General features: G+C 41.6%; 1 protein-coding gene across 4 annotated transcripts in view; it reads right to left on the minus strand.

The window, feature by feature from the left end:
• wdr37 (WD repeat domain 37) overlaps positions 1–15,027 on the minus strand; it is a 129,293-nt gene that overhangs the window by 19,368 nt on the left and 94,898 nt on the right. For all 4 annotated transcript variants that reach the window (XM_068007799.1, XM_068007806.1, XM_068007790.1 and 1 more), the window contains one exon: positions 808–942. In XM_068007799.1, coding sequence (XP_067863900.1) covers positions 808–942 — 135 coding nt within the window. The remainder of the gene's footprint in view (positions 1–807; positions 943–15,027) is intronic.

Raw genomic sequence — 15,027 nt, forward strand, 5'->3', positions numbered from 1 at the left:
AGAGAGGCGGAGAGGTTTATGGAGGGAATTCCGGAGCTTAGGGCCTAGGCAGCTGAAGGCATGACCCCCAATAGTGGAGCGATTAAAATCGGGGATGTACAAGAGGCCTGAACTGGAGGAGTGCAGAGATCCTGGAGGGTTGTAGGGCTGGAGGAGGTTACAGAGATAGGGAGGGGCAAGACCATAGAGCGATTTAAGGACTTTCATAATAAAGTTCTGAAAATCATCGTACCATAAATCAAATACAACCTTTCTGGAATGTAACATCTACTTATTAAAATGTTAACAGCTACCTAAAAAAATGTTTTTAAATTAAGTACCCTCCCAATAGTGTCGCAAAAACAGCACAGGATTGAGTGCATTTTTTTTGTTGAAAAAATGCTTTTAAATGATCTCTCCATATATGGTGTTTCAGATCATGGCTAGCTAGCAGTTCTCTGTGAGCAACCTTAAGATGCTTCCCTAAGTAAAAGGAGGGAAAGTTGAAAGGAGTCCACTAGCATATCTCCTCAAAGTTGATTCCAGAGTAACATTGATAGAGGGCTATGAACAGGTAAACCACCCACCCTTTCTCTCAGTCTAGGAATAATACATGGCAGAGAGTCTTTTTAAGTTAATGTTCATGGCCAGACAGATGTCACCATAACACAGGTCCTTCTTTCACCCCTAGGAGAGAAGGAGAACAACAGCAAGAGCACAGGAGAATGAATGAAGAATAACAACTGTGGAGAAGGAGAAAGAGGTGAAATTATTCCTTTGGTGATCAATTATGATTTATCACATAAAAGTTCATTTAAAATCATTTACCTGTTGACTGCTGAGTCAGTACGAATTGTTGCTATAGGAGATCGCATGTTCTTTAGATCCCAGACTTTCACAGTTCTGTCATCACTGCCAGATACAACATTATCCCCCACAGTAAAGACAGCAGATGTTACAGTACTGAAAGAGATAAAAACAAACAGTAAATAACCATTAAATAACTTAACACCAACACTTTGGAGATTTGTCTCTAGCTGAAGCATTAAATGGCTACCTAGGTTTCCTATAATTTCTCTTATACACTATATGCCTCATTCTTCTGAGTAAATCATTGTATATATCCAGTCAACGGATGTTGGTACTGACAAACAGAATACTTTTCCATCTTAGATACCATGCATCAGTATTAAGATGTCAGGTCATATACAGTCCAAGGCAGATGCAGAGTAAAGCTCCTTCCAATATCAATATGCACTAAACCTCACCTCAGCTTTTACTACACCAGCATGTCCCACAACCATATGGTGCACAGGCACACAGAGATAGAGCGAGAGCGAGAGGTGAAAGAGCGATTGATGGATTTCGTCTTTGGACTAGATGAAACCAAAGCCCAAGAGGTGACTAGTTGGTCTGTCAACCTCTGTGATACCCAGATTTATTATTCTAAAAATTCATGTTACTTTTACATTCAGATCTGATTTATATTTCTCAACTTTTTATGCACAATTAGCTGAAATCTCACTAATGTTAGGATCGAGCTCAAATCCTCATGTGGCACATGTCTGATAAATTTGTAACAAACTAATTCAACTGTGTTTTTGCCATTTAAAGTAGAATATTCAAATACTCCCAAAGTTCAAAAGGGTCTCCACGAACTGCTGAGTTCAACAAATGCACAAATAGGTTTATTGAAACAACAGGACAATCCAGCATACCACTACTGTGTAGTCTAACATTCAGAATATACAGCTTAGAAATTATTGTTGAACATTCATCAGCTGACATCAACAACGTGTTTGTGTGACATTCCTCTGATACCCATTTATTTTAAATGGGTTAATGCCGCCACATAGATAGGAGATAATGTTGTAAGACTACGTTAAAGGTTTATCTTTCAATATTACTTGCAGTAATTTTTAGACTTATCATTAGGACTTCTAAAAATAAAAAAAAACACACCAAGTATGAAAATCAAATCCATAAGCCGTGGTTGCTACTAGATTTCCCAGGCAAAATTCGGATAAGATGAAAATCTGTCAAACTTTGACAAAACCATCACACGCAAACTTCAACTTTATGAAATGCGGGTCCAGAATCTTCAGACTCACCAGTTTAGGCAAAATACCAAAACAGGAGAATATGTTCCTGCAACCCTGCCTTCCAAGAGGAAATTGCTTACAAACTGGGCAAAAATAATGTACAAAAAACAACAAATGTGCATCCTCTTAGTGCATCCAGGTGTCAGCCGTGGCTCAGCTGGTAGCACTCTCGCCTGAGTCAGAAGGTTGGGGGCTTCAATCCCACTCCAGAGACTTGAACACAAAAATATAGACTGACACTCCTGTGCAGTACTGAGTGAGTGGTGCACTGTCAGAGGTGCTGTCTTTCGGGTGAGACATTAAACCAAGTTCCCGTCTGCCCTCTCAGGTGGATGTGAAAGATCCCATGGCACTATTTCAAAGAAGAGCAGGGGAGTTCTCAACGGTGTCCTGGCCAATATATATCCCTCAACCAACATCACTAAAAGCAAATTATCTCGTCATTGTCACCTTGCTGTGCGCACATTGGCTGCCACATTTCCTACATTACAGGGACTACACTTCAAAAGTACTTTGGGACGTCCCGCGGTCGTGAAGGGCGTTATATAAATGCAAGTCTTTCTTCCAAAAATGTCGATTTTAAATGCAATGCAAATATTTTTCTCAGGGCATGCTACTACTTTAAGTGAATTTTAAATGTGTTTCTTGTCTGCATCTTTCATCTAGGACCGATGGACCTACTAAAAGGACGAGATCACGTTTGAACATTTAATGAAGTTTAATATTTTGTAATTTACAATGTCAGTTGTCCCAGTCGATGTGCTACTTAAGGAATGCAGACTTCACACACTGATCTGGATGCTGATTGAATTTAGCAGCATCCAAGCCACTGGAGGCCCTTTTACGCAGGCACACTTAATTCAAATTGACATTAAATTAAGGTTTAATAAGGATTAAACTACTGTGTGTAAATGGAGCAAGATTTTTTAATTTAATGTCACCCTAAAGCTAAAGCATAGTACTTTAGCATGGGGGGGGTCACCCTCAGTGTGAAAGCTGTATTAAGTTTTATTTTTAAACTGGTGGACAAGATGGAGTACATTAATCTCTCAACTCTTTGCACTTATAAATATAACATATACATAAACAAAACATTTTTTAAACTGCAAATGCCAGCAACTTAATTAAAGGTGGACAATGTTGAAATACACAGGTCAATTAGCCTCTTGAAAAGAAAAAAAAATAAACCCTTCAGGTAGAAAACCATCGTAAAACCTGGATAAAAGGGAACTCTTATCATAATTAGCTGATGAAAACAAAGAGTAACAGTAAGTAAAGGTGAGCATTTCTGACAAACTCTGCTCTGCATTACCAGCGTTTTCTGTTTTTATTTTAGAACATTATACATATGTCTGAGTTTCATCTCTTAGACCTAGAATCCAGTTCAAACTATTAGGGTGAACCCACTCTTGGCTATAGGAATCTATACAAATTGAGTTTGGGCAGTTGGATACCAATTTGTAATGGGCATAGATCTCCGCACAAGAGAGATAAATTGGCAATATTATTGTATAATGATTTGTGTAGAAAATAAAATATTTGCACTAATACGATAAATTGTTACGAGGCTGGCGTTAAGTCACCTCACATTTCATTCACTTGTTGCAGTCTTTTGTTTCACAGATCTCTAATACTTCAAAAGGAATTCAGAATCACTCCTCTAACCACTTCCTGTGTCATGTTACTTGCTCCCCTGGGATGGGGGTGGAGAAAAGAGACAAAACAACAGATCAGGAACGATAATTGTTATATTCAATAATACAGACTGGGAATCCAATTTACCAGAAGTCTGCAGGTGATCAATCATTTGAAATTTCTAAGTTTCCAAAAGGGTACATCTTTCAAAAATACCTTTCTGTTGTCTGGAATGACGAAGTTTCTTAAATAATTGACTCTGGAAACATATTCTAATTTCGTTCATTTCCAACCCTCAACTCGAGGGATAGCGCATAGGGGATTTTTATCAGTACAAGTTATTACCCATGTCATTCACAAAAGGTTCTAAATACCGGTCTACAATTGAATTCATATTTATGTAAAAGCTCTCTGACAAGCCACCAAAAAAAAATCAAAATAATTTTGCCTGTTCTCCTTGATGACACAATTCTGACAAAGGAATCGCTTTACTTTGTCCCGATCGCTCAAAAATCTGGTAATGATAAATTCTTCAATAGTTGCACTGAGAAAAAAATATATAATGATTAAAAATAAACAAATTACCTGGGTAGAGCGAGGTTTTATAGACTTGGTGCATGACACATGAACACTTTCAGTTCTGGCATGTTCCCTTATAATTGCTGTTGCAGATTCTGACGACAACACAAATAGCGAAGCTTCGGTAATCATTCTAGCAGCCACCAAAACCTAATTTCTGCTGTCTCACTCTTCCTGCAAGTTACAATTAAAGTGACAATTCTACTTTCCAGCTTGGCGGCCAAGATCTACCGAGAGACTCTTGCAGCCTGTGTTTATGAGAGAAATAGACATATGAGGATAGATCTCAGCAGTGAAACTGGGTGAGCAAGGGCCTGGAAATTGGTGGGCTGTCACTTCTGCTGGCCCTTGCTGGGATTATGCCCAACCTTAACCCGTTTAATTCATTCCCGCTTATTTTGATTGCGAGCCTAATTAAGTACGCACATCTGGGCCTTTAGTAGGCCCTTTCATGTTTCTGATGAAAAACATATGTAAAAAGTCTCAGAATAAAGGTTCTGAAGCAGCCAATTTTAATGAACTCAATATATATTTCCAATTTTTGACACTGTAAAATCCATTTATTTTTGTTTGTTTAGCTAATTGTATTAATTTACTATTTTTAATTTTAGACCCTTCTGGTAAATTGTTTTAATTGTGTAGCTAACATAAATTGTCAGTGCTTTTACATGAAAAGTCATCATAGTAGGTGCAACACAGGAGGCAACCATTAGGCCCATCGTGCCTGCTCTTAGAAAGAGCTATCCAATGAATCCAATTCTCCTGCTCTTTCCCCATAGCCCTGTAAATGTTTTCCCTTCAAGTATTTGTCCAATTCCCTTTTGAAAGTTACTATTGAATCGTCTTCCACCACCCTTTCATGGCAGTGCATTCCAGATCATTACAAGTCGCTGCGTAAAAAAATGTTTCCTCATGTTGCCTCCGGCTCTTTTGCCGATCTCCTTAAATCTGTGTCCTCTGGTTACCGACCCGTCTGCCACTAGCAAGAATTTCTCATTTACTCTGTCAAAACTGTTCATTATTTTGAATACCTACATCAAATCTCCCCTTAACCATCTCTGCTCTAAAGGAGAACAACTCCAGCTTCTCCAGTCTCTCCACTGGGAGTCCCTCATCCCTGGCACCATTCTAGTAAATCTTTTTTGCACCCTCTCGAAAGCCTTGACATTCTTCCTAAAGTATGGTGCCCAGAATTGAACACAACACTCCAGCTGAGGCCTAACCAGTGTTTTATAAAGGTTTAGCATAACTTCCTTGCTTTTGTACTCTATGCCTCTGTTTATAAAACCAAGGATCCCATATGCTTTTTTAACAGCCTTCTCAACTTGTCTTGCCACCTTCAAAGATTTGTGTACGTGCACCCCCAGGTCTCTCTGCTCCTGCATCCGCTTTAAAATTGTAACATTTAGTTTATATTGCCTCTCCTCATTCTTCCCACCAAAATGCATAACTTCACACTTTTCTGCGTTAAATTTCATCTGCCATCTGTCTGCCCATTACACCAGTCTGTTTATGTCCTCCTGAAGTCTGTTACTATCCTCTGTATTGTTTACTACATTTCCGAGTTTCGTGTCATTTGCAAACTTTGAAATTATACCCTCTATTCCCAAGTCCAGGTCATCAATATATATCAAAAAGAGCAGTGGTCCTAATATTGACCACTGGGGAACACCACTGTATACATCCCTTGGAAGATTTAACAGTGCCAATGCTTCGAGTTGTAAATTGTAGCTGTAATGTGTACCCTATATATCTGTATGGTCTGCAATGAGAGCTGTAAGGTTGAGAGGACATAACATGATGTCATCCACTTTGGATCCAAGAATGACAAATATTTTGAGAGACTAGGAACACAGCAAAGGCTATGGGCCCTGACAATATCCTGGCTGTAGTGCTCAAGATCTGTGCTTCAGAACTAAGCTGTTCCAGTACATCTACAACACTGGCATCTACCCAAAAATGGAGAAACTGCCCAGGTATGTCCTGTACACAAAATGCAGAACAAATCCAACCCGGTCAATTACCGCCTCATCAGCCTACTCCCAGTCATCAGCAAAGTGATGGAAGGAGTCGTCAACAGTATTATCAAAGTGGTACTTACTCACCAATAACCTGCTCAACGATGCTCAGATTGGGTTCCGCCAAAACCAATCGGCTCATTATACTTGCGCCACACAAGTGTCAGGCAATGACCATCACCAACAAGGAAGCGCAATTTGAAAATGGGCAGAGTGTAAAGCAGGCAGCCAATTCACTACTGCCCGTCTTGTCCTACTAACCAAAACCATTTTCACCCCCAAGTAAGTTTGCACATTTGTCTTTAATTGATGCTTAGTAATCTTATACCAGGGCAATAAAACAGTGCTGGGTCTGTGCATTAAATTGGTTTACAGCCAGCAGGAATTTTGGGAGAGTGGGCAAAAATGAACTAATGCTCCATTACTGCTAATGTACCAAAATATTGCCCATTGATACACACTGGGGGTAATTTTAACTTTCATCTCCGGGCAAAAATTCAGGTAGACCATACAGATAGCACGGTGTAAAACGGGCTGCTGATTCGCTATTATCTGTTTTTCACCTAACGATAAAAGTTAAAAATTCCCGCCACTTAATGCACGTATTATTTTTAATGCACAAGATAATTTCACTCATGAGTTGGTTGGGAAGAGGGCAGTGGGAGGGCTGGTTTCTGTTGCTTGAATGCTGTTTTTACCATGATTGGCTAAAAGGTTTCTTCAACAGCACCTCCAAAACCCACGACCCCTGCCACAGGGGCAGCAGGCACATGGGAACACCACCACCTGCACATTCCCCTCCAAATCACACACCATCCCAACTTGGAAATATATCACCGTTCCTTCATCGTCGCTGGGTCAAAATCCTTGAACTCCCTACCTAACAGCACTGTGGGAGAACCTTTACCACATGGACTGCAGCGGTTCAAGAACAATTAGGGATGGGCAATAAATGCTGGCCTTGCCAGCGATGCCCACATCCCATGAACGAATAAAAAAAACATCCATTCTCTCCATCATTGGCGCACCATAGCTGCAGGATGCACTGCAGCAAGTCACCGTGGCTTCTTCAGCAGCACCTCCCAAATCCGCGAGCTCCACCATAGAATCATAGAAAATTTACAGCACAGAAAGAGGCCATTCGGCCCATCGTGTCAGCACCGGCTGAGAAACGAGCCACCCAGCCTAATCCCACTTTCCCGCATTTGGTCCGTAGCCCTGCAGATCACGGCTCTTCAGGTGCACATCCACATATTTTGTTTTAAATGAGTTGAGGGTTTCTGCCTCTACTACCCTCTCAGGCAGCGAGTTCCAGACCCCCACCACCCTCTGGGTGAAAAAATCCTTCCTCATTTTCACTCTAATCCTTCTACCATCTAGAAGGACAAGGGCAGCAGGTGCATGGGAACACCACATTCTCGAAGTTCCCGTCCCAGTCACACACCATCCTAACTTGGACATACATCACCATTCCTTCATCTCCATCAAAATCCTGGAACTCCTCACCTAACAGCATTGTGGGAGCACCACACACAGGTTCAAGAAGGCCCACTACCACTTTCTCATGGGGTACTATAGATGGGCAATAAAAGCCGGCCTTGCCAGTGACACCCACACCCAGAGAATGAATTAAAAAAAGGAACTAAAAGCTAATGCAGGGGTACAAGAAGTAACCAAAAAGTCTAATGGAACGTTGGCCTTCATCTTAAGGGGGCTGGGAATTGTTTTGAATACTAAAGAAAAATCAAGGAAAACATAGGTGTTCAATTCAACTGCCTGTCTCTGAGCTATGCTCTCTCTCTGAAGTGAAAATTTAACACTTAATTAAATGTAAAATTTTGCCTGAATAAGGCTGTTAAAATTAATTTTCTGCTAGTTTTCAAATCATTTGGAAAAACAAAGGAACTCAGAAATCCTGTTGCAGTATAAGGCCAGACCTTGGTAGTTGCATTAAGACAATCGTGCTGCTTAATGCTGGGAAATGCTACACCTGCTCAGACGGAGGAATCCAAGGAATTGGAGGCAGTGTGACAGCTCTGGGAAAAATAACTACCTCCAGTCCTGGCTTTTGAGAGTAACTGTGGCCTTTAAGATACTCAAAGACACAAAAACACTGCTATAAGATAACGTAAATCATGTTATTCTGAAATATATAATTTTTGAAATGTTTTATTTCGAACCTTTAGATGGCAGACTGAGGGAGCAAACATTCAGCTGAAAATGTTTTTCAAAGAAGTATTCCAAGTGATTTAATTGATAGAGTTTCTATTTAAATAAATTTTCATACATCTGCACAGTTACAACAGTCACATCTGTAGCTGGATAGTTACAATGTTTTGATTTGTTTATAATTTCAACCAATCATGACAGTTCATGATACAGGAAGTGTGATACAGGATCGACATACTTTTGCTCCATTTCTAGGTATGATATTGAAATACTAGGAAATCACTGCATACAACATGAATTAGAATCTTAGTATTCTGATGCCAAATTTCTACTTGCATACCCACGCCTTTCAATTATTAAAGGAAAAATGCATTAAAGCACAGTCTCCACACAAGCAGTGAAGCTCCAAGTTCACAGTAAAATTTCAAAATTATGCAGGGGAAAAATACTGTAATTCCTACCACTTGTTTCAATAGTGTAACAGCTGTACTCTCCTCATAGCGAAGTCATGAAACACAAAATAACACAGAAGACTGCTAATTGTACCCACAACAACAAAAGAGGCTAATTAGCTGCTTTTAGTCTTGCAAACTTGACTGTTCAAAATTGCCAATGAATGGAGAGCACAAAGTGTTATCAGACACCGCGTGGCACAATATCGCTGTTTACATACCACTGGCAGGTTCCATGGAGCAAGAATGATTTCTGATCTCGCTGTGACCATCTTAGCTTGTACAGTGCAAAGGTTCTGTGAGGTGGTCAAGTGGCAAAACCCTGCTCAAGTAACCTGCAATCCACTTTGATTTAAGCTGCAACAGATCTGGTTTAAAAGCATTGTGAATACCTATTTCTGGCTAATAAGAGATTAAATTATTTGGAAGAATTGCAATCTGATATTTAAAAGACTATTGCAGATTTCAATGGGCGCAAACAATTTGTTTAGGAGGACCAGAAATACCGTACTTTTCATTTGTTTAAAAAATCTTAATATTTATTCACTGTGGTATTGCTCGTAGTGAATCAGTTTAAGATGTTGCAAGGTGGGGTATGAAAGTGGGAGATGGGTGTTGAAATAGTGCACATATCCATAGAATCATAGCAGTTACAACATGGAAACAGGCCCTTCGGCCCAACATGTCCATGTCGCCCAGTTTATACCACTAAGCTAGTCCCAATTGCCTGCACTTGGCCCATATCCCTCTATACCCATCTTACCCATGTAACTGTCCAAATGCTTTTTAAAAGACAAAATTGTACCCGCCTCTACTACTGCCTCTGGCAGCTCGTTCCAGACACTCACCACCCTTTGAGTGAAAAAATTGCCCCTCTGGACCCTTTTGTATCTCTGCCCTCTCACCTTAAATCTATGCCCCCTCGTTATAGACTCCCCTACCTTTGGGAAAAGATTTTGACTATCTACCTTATCTATGCCCCTCATTATTTTATAGACTTCTATAAGATCACCCCTTAACCTCCTACTCTCCAGGGAAAAAAGTCCCAGTCTATCTAACCTCCCCCTATAAGTCAAACCATCAAGTGCCGGTAGCATCCTAGTAAATCTTTTCTGCACTCTTTCTAGTTTAATAATATCCTTTCTATAATAGGGTGACCAGAACTGTACACAGTATTCCAAGTGTGGCCTTACAAATGTCTTGTACAACTTCAACAAGACATCCCAACTCCTGTATTCAATGTTCTGACCAATGAAACCAAGCATGCTGAACGCCTTCTTCACCACCCTATCCACCTGTGACTCCACTTTCAAGGAGCTATGAACCTGCACTCCTAGATCTCTTTGTTCTATAACTCTCCCCAACGCCCTACCATTAACGGAGTAGGTCCTGGCCCGATTCGATCTACCAAAATGCATCACCTTACATTTATCTAAATTAAACTCCATCTGCCATTCATCGGCCCACTGGCCCAATTTATCAAGATCCCGTTGCAATCCTAGATAACCTTCTTCACTGTCCACAATGCCACCAATCTTGGTGTCATCTGCAAACTTACTAACCATGCCTCCTAAATTCTCATCCAAATCATTAATATAAATAACAAATAACAGCGGACCCAGCACCGATCCCTGAGGCACACCACTGGACACAGGCCTCCAGTTTGAAAAACAACCCTCTACAACCACCCTCTGTCTTCTGTCGTAAAGCCAATTTTGTATCCAATTGGCTACCTCCACTGGAAGAATTTGGAATGAAATTTGTAAGTGATCTCCTCAGAAACAGTAAAATATTTCATTTTGGACTGGAAAATAATGCTTTCCCCATCCACTTAAGATAGATATCTCTGCATGTAATATGGGCGAGCAGCAGTTTGCTATTACTTCGTCTGTTTAGGATATGAGCTTTTATTGCAAAGGCCAAGAAATGTCTAAAACTTAAGAAAAGATTACACTAAATCGACATACATAAAAGACTAGTATAGACACATGAATGCCACTCTTCCCTCCAAAGCTCACTCCCAAGCTACTGCCCCCCTCCCTCTCGCCATCAATGTCATCTATTCCCCCTCCATGAGGATTGTGTCCCCTGTATAGAGTTGGCAAAAGCTCGTGGTCTTGCAAGAATTTGCTGCCTGTAGTTAGAGAGGATTCAATCACCACCATTAGCATTGGCAGTAGTACCAGGAGGAGAGTGGAACTTGGTCCTATACATTAGCAGCCGGACCTATGTAGGAGCAGAACATTTGCCGGGGGGGTGGGGGGGGGGGGGGGGAACATGCATGTGCGAGCAGAACATTGGGGGAAGACATCTATGTAGGAACAGAACATTGGGGGGGGGGGGGGGGGGGAGAAAGAGAAGGTGGGGGTACCTATGCAGGAGCAGAAAAAACATTTTTGGTGGTGGGGGGGGGGGAAGGACCTCTATGAGCAGAACATTGTGGGGGGACACCAATCTATGAGCAGTGGGGGGGGGGGCGGGTTGGAGAGAGAGTGGGGAGATAGAAGAGGGTCACAATCTGTGCTGATTTTTGTTTTATCAGCCAATGCTGACATGCTCACTGGGTCTCCGAAATGCTAACGGTTGTCATGTATCACACACAGTTTTCTAGCAGTCAGACTTTGTCAACAGTTTTTTTTTACAAAATTAGAAAATAGATGAAAGCTTTATAAAATGACTGTGTACAAAATGGATAGAAACATGAACTTTTGAAATTTTTTTCACTGCACTGTGAAAACAGGCATATTGATTGCACTGGTATCATACAAATTGCACCTGCAATTTTTATGGGCATTCCCAGAAAATCAATCACGTGAATAAGTTTAAGGCCAGAATTTTATAGTTCAAGCAAAATAAAGCGATACTGAGCTCACGATATATCCCAGGAACTAGAGCATTATTTCACAAAAATAACCTTCAAGTACAATCCATCCCTACTTTGTGTCAAGAGATTCTGAGTATACCTTGCACCAAAATACATATGTCAATTCAATTTGCCCCAGCCAAATCACAGTAATCTGCAGTGCCTGACAAATTGCGCTCTCCTCACCTAGATGACAATTATCTATTCACTGATACATTTTGAGCCACCACTGTTCTCACCGCGACTCACCCATTAGCTACATAGAGAGAAAGCAGAAGTGGAAGCATTTGTGAAAATGGATTTCGAATATAGTAGAGTTTGGTGTTGAAGGTAATTATGTTTATAAAGCTGCAGCAGATAAACAATGCTGTAAATTGCTAGGTGAGATGGTGTAAGCAGTTCCTTTTGCAATGTGTGGCTAACAGACCTCGACCTTATGAAGGCTGAACGCTAACTCTGACACCTCCTTCTACCTCCCCCTGGACCATGCGTTTCAGCCTGTTCTTGCCCCACAGAACTTATTTTGTGCTATCTCATAGGAACATAGGAACAAGAGTAGGCCATTCAGCCCCTCGAGCCTGCTCCGCCATTTGATAAGATCATGGCTGATCTGTGATCTAACTCCATATACCTGCCTTTGGCCCATATCCCATAATACCTTTGGTTGCCAAAAAGCTATCTATCTCACATTTAAATTTAGCAATTGAGCTAGCATCAATTGCCGTTTGCAGAAGAGAGTTCCAAACTTCTACCACCCTTTGTGTGTAGAAATGTTTTCTAATCTCGCTCCTGAAAGGTCTGGCTCTAATTTTTAGAGTGTGCCTCCTACTCCTAGAATCCCCAACCAGCGGAAATAGTTTCTCTCTATCCACCCTATCTGTTCCCCTTAATATCTTATAAACTTCGATCAGATCACCCCTTAACCTTCGAAACGCCAGAGAATACAACCCCAATTTGTGTAATCTCTCCTCGTAACTTAACCCTTGAAGTCCGGGTATCATTCTAGTAAACCTACGCTGCACTCCCTCCAAGGCCAATATGTCCTTCCGAAGGTGCGGTGCCCAGAACTGCTCACAGTACTCCAGGTGCGACCTAACCAGGGTTTTGTATAGCTGCAGCATAACTTCTGCCCCCTTGTACTCTAGTCCTCGTGATATAAAGGCCAGCATTCCATTAGCCTTATTGATTATTTTCTGCACCTGTTCATGACACTTCAATGATCTATGTACCTGTACCCCTAAGTCCCTTTGGACATCCACAGTTTTTAACTTTTTACCATTTAGAAAGTACCCTGTTCTATCCTTTTTTGATCCAAAGTGGATGACCTCACATTTGTCTACATTGAATTCCATTCACCACAGTTTTGCCCATTCACCTAATCTATCAATATCCCTTTGTAATTTTATGTTTTCATCTACACTGCTTACAATGCCACCAATCTTTGTGTCATCGGCAAACTTAGATATGAGACTTTCTATGCCTTCATCTAAGTAGTTAATAAATATTGTGAATAATTGAGGCCCCAAGACAGATCCCTGCGGGACTCCACTGGTCACATCCTGCCAATGTGAGTACTTACCCATTATCTCTACTCTCTGTCGCCTTTCACTCAGCCAACTTCCTAACCAAGTCCGTACTTTTTCCTCGATTCCATGGGCTTCTATCTTAGCTAACAGTCTCTTATGTGGGACCTTACCAAATGCCTTCTGGAAGTCCATATAAGTAACATCCATTGACATTCCCCTGTCCACTACTTTAGTCACCTCTTCAAAAAATTCAATCGGGTTTGTCAGGCACGACCTACCTTTCACAAATCCATGCTGGGTCTCTCTGATTAACTGAAAATTCTCGAGGTGTTCAGTCACTCTATCCTCAATTATAGACTCCAGCATTTTCCCCACAACAGATGTTAGGCTAACTGGTCGATAATTCCCTGGTTTCCCTCTCTCTCCTTTCTTAAAAAGCAGTGACATGTGCAATTTTCCAATCTAGAGGGACGGTTCCTGAATCTAGAGAACTTTGAAAGATTATAGTTCGGGCATCTGCAATCTGCTCACCAACTTCCTTTAAAACCCTGGGATGGAAACCATCTGGTCCTGGGGATTTGTCACTCTTTAGTGCTATTATTTTCTTCATTACTGTTGCTTTACTTATGTTAATTTTATCGAGTCCCTGTCCCCGATTCAATATTAGTTTTCTTGGGATTTCCGGCATGCTATCCTCTTTTTCTACTGTAAATACTGACGCAAAGTAATTATTCAACATGTCCGCCATTTCCCCATTGTCAATGACAATATCCCCACTTTCAGTTTTTAAGGGGCCAAGATAATCTCAACTCTTTTTTTCTCCCCTTATCCAGTCTCTTCCAAACTACATCCACGGCTTTTCTGACGCCCTCCGCTACTTGAACAGTTTCCAGTTCCCCGGCCCTAACCATCTCCTTTTCACCATGGACGTCCAGTCCCTCTACACCTCCATCCCCCACCAGGGTGGCCTTGCGGGCCCTCTACTTCTTCCTTGAACAGAAGCCCAATCATTCCCCATCCACCACCACCCTCCTCCGCCTGGCTGAACTTGTTCTTACGTTGAACAACTTCTGCTTTGACTCCACTCACTTCCTCCAAATGAATGGTGTCACTATGGGAACCCATACGGGTCTCAGCTATGCCTGCCTTTTTGTGGGATATGTGGAACAGCCCTTGTTCCTGTCCTTCTCAGGTTCCGTCCCTCACCTCTTTTTCAGGTACACCAATGACTATCAGTGCCATTTCCAGCTCTCGCCCCAAAATGGAAAATTTCATCAACTTTGCTTCCAGTTTCCACCCTTCCCTCGCCTTCCCATGGTCCATCTCCGACTCTCCCTTCCCTTCCTCGACTTCACTACCTGCATTTCTGGGGATAGGCTGTCAACCAATATCTATTATAAGCCCACCGACTCCCACAGCTACCTTGATTACACTTCCTCCCACCCTGCTTCCTGTAACGATTCTATTCCTTTCTCCCAGTTTCTCTATCGCATCTGTTCTGACGATATCACCTTCCGCACCAGTGCTTCCGGTATGTCTTCCTATTTCCTCGTGTCCGTCCTATTTCCCACACTTCTGCCCTCACCTTTCCCTTCCCTCCCAGAACCATGATAGGGCCCCCCTTGTCCTCACCTTCCACCCCACCAGCCTCCACATTCAACGTATCATCTTCCGCCCTTTCCGCCACTTCCAGCGCGATCCCAC

The sequence above is a fragment of the Heptranchias perlo genome, chromosome 2, assembly GCF_035084215.1.
Source record: "Heptranchias perlo isolate sHepPer1 chromosome 2, sHepPer1.hap1, whole genome shotgun sequence".
NCBI classification, from domain to species: Eukaryota; Metazoa; Chordata; class Chondrichthyes; order Hexanchiformes; family Hexanchidae; genus Heptranchias; species Heptranchias perlo.